General features: G+C 37.6%; 1 protein-coding gene across 2 annotated transcripts; it reads right to left on the bottom strand.

Moving 5' to 3' along the window:
• Positions 1 to 634: 634 nt before the first annotated feature.
• Positions 635 to 6,664, bottom strand: chic1 (cysteine-rich hydrophobic domain 1). 2 transcript variants are annotated; one of them, XM_017474588.3, is made up of 6 exons: positions 6,487 to 6,664; positions 5,466 to 5,520; positions 4,321 to 4,476; positions 3,900 to 3,956; positions 3,453 to 3,512; positions 635 to 805 (listed from the first exon to the last, which is right to left on the bottom strand). In XM_017474588.3, exons 1-6 carry the CDS (start codon positions 6,627 to 6,629, stop codon positions 782 to 784), a joined length of 495 nt encoding a protein of 164 aa, XP_017330077.1. In that variant the 5' UTR covers positions 6,630 to 6,664; the 3' UTR covers positions 635 to 781. The 2 variants fall into 2 exon arrangements, with proteins under 2 accessions (XP_017330077.1, XP_017330076.1); XM_017474587.3 differs by lacking the exon at positions 635 to 805 and adding an exon at positions 1,040 to 2,510.
• Positions 6,665 to 8,455: the final 1,791 nt, after the last annotated feature.

Genomic DNA, 8,455 nt, shown 5'->3' with positions numbered 1-8,455 from the left:
AGGTTACAAAAATAACAGCATATACTTGACACTACCACGTGTGATTTGTACTATATAAATAGCAATAACTAGCAAGAAAGTAAAGTAAAACTGATTCGTGTTGCATTTTAGCCCAATAACCCTGCCCTGAATATGACTTAGCCTGCCCTCTTCAGGCTGCCAGATCCTCCAATTATAAGTGCTCAACCCAATATTGTGTCCACAAGAGGGCAATTCCAATCACAAATCTATCCTCCAGTCTTAAAATACACCGAGATGAAACATGACACAGTGGCTGTGTGCTGAACTTGGCAGCTATGAGAATGTGAATGCATCCTGAACAGAGCTTGTTTTCTTCACCTCTATCTCTACTTAAACTCCGCGTTTCACTGAAATGCAAGTATACTAAACAGCATTTGTACATCCATATACATTTTCCCTCACTGGTATTAAAAACCAAAGTGATTTGCTTTTAAATGTAGGCCCTTTCCTGCTTCATTTACTCTCTGCTACACTAATTAGAGCACCATTATTTTGAAAATTGTAAATTAGGAAACTAAGCACAGTATCACAGCCAAACATAATCTCCTACTTGCAGATTTGTAATAATATACTATTCAAGTTGTATGGAAAGAAGGGTCATGGTCAGCATTCACACTGTTGCATTTAGCTTTAATTTCTTTGAACCTGGACCACATTCAGCCTCACCTTTCTTCATTCATGTTTATATTTATTTCTCAGGAGACCAGGCTGCATGAACATATTTCAGTGTCTGTTTCAAGGTTTGAACTTTTCAGTATCATCATGGACAGCAGGAAACATAACCCTAAGTGAAAAAGTGAAAGTTGTTTCAAATCAGTTTGTTATTGTTTTTTAACAATATATACAAGACTTGAAATCAACACCCAATCAAATTACCCATCTTTGGTAAATATTGATAGAATTCACAATAACATCAAGCAAAATGATGCTAATAGTAAAGAAATTCATATGCAGCTAGTAACTACAAATTGAAGTGACATTATATACTTCAAAAATAATATTTCTGACAACTGTCAAAACCATTATAATCAACAATTTATTTATGCTTTCCACAGAAATCAAGAGAAACATTTACAGGTACTCTGTAGTAGGACGCTGAGTGGCGCTCTGCAGTAGAACGGTAAGAGATTTGTCTCGCTCCAAATAATTAGGCAAAGTTTAGGTGTCTTTTAGTACAGCTTCCCCCAAACATTCTGCTCAATTCAAGAGGCACTCTAATCCAACAGGCTGACATATAGAAAAATTAAGAAAAACAAGGCAGGCATAACAACAGAGAGTCTGCATACACATGAAAAAGGAGTGCGAAAGTCCACGTCTCTGCATCTGTATAACAGCATATGGACTTCACCAAAAACTGCAATTTGATGATTTGAAGCTGAAATGTACAAACGCAAGAGGAAAGAGACTACAAAACAATACATACAAGGTGGAATTAACTTTGAAATTTATGACATATACTACTTAAATCTTGATTGGCAAAATCGTTTTTACACATGACATTTAAAAAAAAAAAAAAAACCCACACACACACCTCAGGGACATTCAACTGAAAGCCTGATGTTCTCGTGTGCTCAAGTGCAATTTTCAGCCCTCACTTTGACTGGCATGTTGTACATACATTTTATGGCTTACTAGGTAAACGGGTCCATATAGACTGGAAAGTTAGAGATGCAGTTTATAAACAAAACTATGTTACAATAATAGATTGGCAGAAAACTAATTGCCAGCTAAATTACATAATGTAAACATGAAATACTAGGCTGTACATCTTGTCCAAAATTATATTCAAATGGTCTGTTTCTTTAACTTGCCCCTGTTTAGAGCCCCATCACCAAAGTGCAAACGGAAATAAAAAAAATCATGCTGACAAACATTTTAGCTACTTTAAATTCCCTACCCATTCCATTAGCGCAGACCAACCCTGAACCTTTTCATTTTGCTTCAGGGCAACTATATCATCAGGAAATGCACAAGATTCGCTCTAAGGTAAAGCATCTTTTCACTACACCTTTAAAACTACATGTTCTATACCACGCTGCATCCAATACATACACCTCCATTACAAAAAAAGGTTATACTTTTATCATAAGGCAAATACACACCTTGAGGTGCCTTGATTTGATCAACAATATTACATGTAGGAGGTGGGAAGTATGGATGGCTATTGGGGTAAATGCACTTTTAAACAGTATTGTTTATTATTTTACGTAACAAAAACATCCGGGTGCAACACAGGTGCATTTCTACTATATCTGGAAATGTGCAAAATCTGCTCTAAAGCAAAGTGACAGTTTTGCAAACTCTACTGTACAAGGTACTGGGAGGAGAAAAGGGGTGACTCAGGGACACCCATGAAGACCCTCAATCCAACTTTATATACAAGGCACTAAGTAAGGAGCGAAGTGAGAGCCATTCGCCTGCATCCCTCTGCAGTGCTCTTAGTCTGGTCGGAATATAGGATATTTGGGTAAGAATTCTATAAGAATCACCTGAAGGAAGGAAAGGAAATATTAATATTAAGGAGCTAATTTACTCCAGACCATTGCTTTTCAAAGATTTTCCAATATCAATTGGGCATTATTTAACCAGTTTGTCCTTAAAACATTCACATGAGCATTTCACAACATCCTATTAGTTTGGCAGAAAGCATTTGTATCCTACAAGTTTTTGTGTAAATTTAGGTATAAGGAGACTCAATGATGTGAACTGAAAGGCTTCAAATGGTATAACTGGTGTGCAGTTTTATATACAGATTACAATATCAAGTTTAAAGCTTATTGATTTCTATTACACCTTTTGTGAAACTCAGTCATTTCATATTAATGATTTAAAACAAATCCATAAATTAATAAACAAGTCCATTAAGACAAACGTAACGGCATCCTATACAATTAGGTAGAGTTTGTCTGTGCTCATGGTGGCCGATGCGATGCAACCACTGAGCTGCATTACTGGAAGATTTAGCACACAGCACGCTTATGAGGCACTCTTTCACCATTTCGTCGTCATTTTGTCAAACCTCTGTGTGAGCTTTGCCTTTTATGGGGTTTTGTGGACGTAACTAGATGAAAATCAGTTGTCCCATGAAGGTGGTTGGTAATTTATGGGTGACATTTGTTAATAAACATTTAAACAGGAGAACGAAGAAACTCAACTTGACTGAAATCTTTACTGTAGTAAATCTGGCAGGGATTTTTTGTTTGGTTTGGCCAATGAAAACATTTACACACAACTCATTTACTAAATGACTGATACATGAGGCCCAGTAAACTAGCCACATGCACTCGGCTAGGTAATAAACTAATTTGCAATTAGTTTTGAGGACAAAAAATCATCTTAGAAAGTTAGTGATGTCCTTTCAATTTCTGCAATGAAATGTCAATTATTAAGGTATATGCATGCATTAACATATATAACTGATAAATACTTACATATTCCATCATGTTATTACTCTCACATTTTCGTCTACTGAGTTTCCAGTGCAGTCCCAGCTGATGAGAATTATAAAGCACTGGAGTTAGTGAATGCTCTACAAGTTCCCAGTCCACGCAAACACTCCAGACATGCAGACAGGCTTTACACACGTGGGTTCACTTGGGTCAAACAGCAGTTAGTGCTCTGAGGAGTTTCCCCACTATACTGGGTGCAGTGTCTGTCAACCATTTTTTTTACTGCTGACCTCTGCACGGTCTGGTCAGCCTCTGCAATCTATCAATAGCCCAGCCAAAAATAGCTGCGAAGGACATGGGCATTTTCACAGTTTAGCAGCTAGATTTACAACCATTAACAACATCTAAACACTTCATTTACTGAGGCACTGAAAACTATGGGGCACGTTCCTTTATTGCTCTAGTGGTACTGAGGTGAAATCTGCTTACCTTGTGATATAATCGGTTGTTTTCCCATTCTAACAGTTTCTGAATGGATCTTCGTGTCTGTCAAACAAAGAAAAATACACGGATTAAATGTGCCGGTAATCACCCCCTCAATACCGTCAAACAGGTGCTTAGCAAATACTAATAAAACACCCGCATTAAGACTTTACAGACATTTATGGACTGAGGCCCCTGTTTAACCAGCTCATAAGCTGCATGTTATGGTCAATAACCTGTTGTGGATTCTCAAACATTTCATAGCACATCCTTCAGCTAACCTGGTTTAATGCGTCAATTGTACACCAGGTCACTAATTACACACCTTGTTATTTTCGCTTCAGCACCAAAGACAATATTATTATTAGAGTACTAAATGCAGTAAAAGATTTACACATAGACCGATAACAACAGTTTAGGGTCTCACCCTCTTGTTGAGGCATACGACAGGCCACAGACTGCAGCCGACAGTACAGCAACAGCACAAGCAGCCGCACAGTAGCCATTTCACGTTGACTGGTAGGTTCTTCTTCAGGCAAGCGTTCACCCGGTTGATGCTGGTCTTGAACTCCTCTGGAGCGACCTGAAAAAACAGCAGAGGAAATTCAATACTGGCCAGAAAAAGAAAGACAAAGTCTAATCGTTTTGATCATCAACATGCTCCCTTTTACTGATGCATCAGCTGCTAGCAGAAGAAAACTGTGTGCTAAACACAAGTGACAGGTACTAAAAAAACAGAACATATACAATATGTGCACATACACAGAAAATAATGGCATTCATTTAGCCTCAATTTGTCACAAAGATTGCACAAATTACCAAACTGAAAAATATCCTGTGTAAATCTTGAGCAGATGCCTTGTTTAAAAAGCAGATAAGATTTTATAATTGAATGCTTCTAACTTGCCAACCAAGCTCCAGGACTTTCAAGGCAAATGGAGACCGAAAAAAAAAAAGGAGAGATAAGCCCACAGCCTGTGGCTGTACCGTCCAAACAACATGAATGGCTGCTCATTCCTCACTGGGTATGTACACCATAAAACTGGGGTCGTAATCTTTTATGACAGGATGCAAAGGTCTCTTTGCAAACAGTGAAAGAGCTTGGAATAAAGCCCCACAGGCCTGATCTGCACCCTTCAGTCATCATAATCCTGACCTCATCCATCACGTGTCACCCTAGGTCACAATACTAGAGATACATTTTATTGCCCCACACTTCCCTCAGCCTGCTCTTCCCCCTGCAACCTTTTTTGTTTCCTCATTCGACCCAGGAAGCTTTCCTTTCTTGTGCATGGCACTGTCTTTATTTCATTATTTTGTCACCTGGAGCTGCATCTTCCCAACACTGGGATCCCAGCCTGCCAGGCCCTTAAGACAGCTTACTCATTGACAGAAATCACTTTAGTCCATTCAGCTTGCGTTAGTTGCACAATGGTGCACTTACCGAAATATTCCAATTTTGTACTCAAGACTCCTGGGAGTGTTTTTTTTTTAAATACACTATAGAAATAACCACATGCTCGGGGTGATTAGAAGGGAAAAAATACATATGAATTCTTTAGGCACCATTACCTTTCCTGTAAGAACAGATGGGAATTCTGTGTCAAATTTGTTGCTAAGTCCAAACCTATAAATACAGAAATTACATGTAAAGCAAGATTCCTCCATACGCTTTTGACATGTTATCAACATGAAAAAGTCAGTTTCGCAGAGCAAAAACAATTAAACAACGGAACAAGTGATTGTAAAGTTAATATTAGTGCAGAACAATCTGTTCAGATAATGCATTTCGGAAGTACAAGATCTGTCATTTATAACAGATAAAAGGTGTCAGATTTGAAAATTATCTGGAGGCTGCATTGAAATATAATAATGTTGCAAATTAAAATGACCATTATTACACATATGACAAATATTATGTTTTATTAGGATCTAAATGCCTGTCTGTTAAATAAAACATTGGGTTTTGGCTCCTACTGTAGACACGTCTGAGTCTCAACTAGCTCCCTACTCCCTATATTAGTACCCTACGTCGGAGAGGCATGATATAGCTTCTGCACCATATGTAGTGCACTATATATCCGACAGAGATCGATTGGACATTTTTCCCGGAAGTAAATGAAGGATGAGATACAAAGCAGTACATTGTGTAGATAAGGAGTTAAGATAATAAACTAATGTGTGCGGAACTGTTTGGGTTTTTAACAAACCATAGAGCCCAATTTACATATTAGAGAAGATGAACAAATTGGGGTTAATTATGCGACTTTATGCACGTGATACTACTGACTCTACGGTAGACTTCCACGATAAACAAATAAGCCATGCAGGCTACAGATGACAGACATGCGCAGCTATACATGGAGATCAATAAAACAGTGACAGGATCATTGCTCGGTCTTACAAAACCAGTGTCGCTGAAATAAAAAGGAGTGAGTGAGTGAGTGAAAGAGTTGGCCTGCATGTATTTTGAGAGCTACCATCCAGCAAGCAAGAAAACACGCACACAGTTGAAGGCTAGCGTGGAGGCTAAACACAGCAGCACTAACCACAGAGGCATAAAGCGGCGGCTCGGCGGCGCTCGTTCGCTTACACAGTGATGTGGCCGGCCCCTCGCATTATCACAGGTTCTGGGCAGTATCTGGCGAGGTGCTCTTCACTCACTATTCGCTCGTCTTCTTCTTCTAACTCATAAATGGTATCAAAGTCCGCCATGTTGGGCAGTAAGACGCTCATGACGTTTCTGACACCGCGCGAGTGACGTCGGAGTTACGTGAAGCGCGCGGCCGCTGAAGGGCGGGGCTTAAAGTGTGAGCGTCAGAGGCGGGAAAGCAAAGAGGGGCTGATCAGAGTGTATCACCATTCAGCATGAAAAACTCAATTCAGTTCATGGAAAGAACAAACGATATGGTCAACCTTGCTACACAGTCATGTAGCCTCATAGGCTTATAGAGATATTCAGATAGTTCGGCTACACATTTAATGTAATGTAAGTTATACGCCTACTACTAGACTGTATAATCTATTAGACACGTGGTTCTCAAACTGGGGTCCAGAACCTTCCAGGCATGCGTGAAGCATAGCTATTAAAACACTTTAAATCAATAAATACAACTGTTTTACAGTTTACAGTAAACACAATCACAACCAATTATCAAAGATATTATATAATATTAATTTCTTATAGTTATTAGCCCGGTCCCTTCTATGGTTTTAATCCAAACCTCAATAATTCAAGAACAAGTAAGCCTATTATTACTAGCTATAACTATTATTACTAGGCCTATAATTAATTTTAACTTGAGTCCAATGACAGATTCAATAGAAATGTGTTCTGTGAGGGGAGAAAAGTCAGGATTAAAATTTCTATTGGTCCAATAATAAGCAAAATATTACTGTACACACTTAAATAATGATCCTGGTAGGTTATATGAATTGTTGGATTATGTTCATAAAATAAATATGTACCTGAGGAGACCAGTGGAATTATTTATTGATTGATTGATTTATTTTACAATAAAAGAAGTCCTTGGCTGAAATAAAAACTACTAATCCCTTATAGTCAAATTAGGCTATATAATTTATAAACTACTTTTAAAGTAATCCTAAAAGGATTGGTGAAATAACCAATAGTCTAGTATCTAACCTAATTCCACAATAATGAAACAATAATCTTTACAACATGGCAGGCTACACAGCACATCACGGTCTGGCCTGTGTAATATAGGCCTATAGCTAAATAGCAGCAAAATGAGAAGATGAGCTCTTGTGTCCTCTTGGTTTATAACATTTATCTTTGCTACAGACATGAAATTGTGTGGAGACTGTTTTTCTATTATTTTTCCTAATGAATATTATACATTGTTTTTCCTTTTAGATTTTGGGGCTTCTGTGCAATTACATATGTTCATATCTTTATCAGGATGTTTACACTTTGCACTAAAATTATTCAATGGGTCAAACCTTTTTTTTAATTTTTTTTATTTTTTTATTTTTTAGGACTTGTAATATGAATGAAATGAAAATACCCAAATTAGGTTATAGGCAGTGTTTGGTCTGCCTAATGTGTTTATCCACAGAAGATGACTTTAGACAGGTCCACATGTTGACATATAAATATGCGTTTTTTGGTATTCTTGTGGATATTAATGACATGATTCCGTGATGCTTTCCAAAACATTTATTTACATTTGGAACGTTATTTACACTCAAAACGTTCTACCCATAAATCCGAAATCTGCATTCACCCGGCCATGTGAACGAAAAGGTGCTGATGTAAAGAAACGCTGAAAAGCAGCAGATCTCGTCCACGCATGTGAAAATACTGAAAATAGGCCTACAGTTTGAAGAGACGTCTGTAGAAACACTGTAGGCCTCTGCCTGAGATACCTTTTTTTTTTTTTTTGCATAAACTCGTACACTCACCACATACAGAAAATTATATTTATATCTTAACCGATCAAAACACAAACAAAACTATAGAATATTTAGCTTTTTGTACCAGACGAACAATTTTCGTGCGTTTTTCTCATTTATTTATTTTTTATTAAAAAAAAACAAAA

This window comes from Ictalurus punctatus, chromosome 8 (assembly GCF_001660625.3).
Source record: "Ictalurus punctatus breed USDA103 chromosome 8, Coco_2.0, whole genome shotgun sequence".
Classification (NCBI taxonomy): domain Eukaryota; kingdom Metazoa; phylum Chordata; class Actinopteri; order Siluriformes; family Ictaluridae; genus Ictalurus; species Ictalurus punctatus.
This window is presented reverse-complemented; position numbering and strand designations above follow the sequence as displayed.

What these genes read in the sequence shown, in the direction of transcription:
- chic1 (XM_017474587.3), bottom strand. Translation starts at nt 6,629, where the DNA reads ATGAGCGTCTTACTGCCCAACATGGCGGACTTTGATACCATTTATGAG. An exon ending in TCGTATGCCTCAACAAGAGG is followed by an intron (nt 3,957 to 4,320) that starts GTGAGACCCTAA and finishes TTTGTTTGACAG; the next exon opens with ACACGAAGATCCATTCAGAA. An exon ending in ACAACCGATTATATCACAAG is followed by an intron (nt 3,513 to 3,899) that starts GTAAGCAGATTT and finishes AATTCTCATCAG; the next exon opens with CTGGGACTGCACTGGAAACT.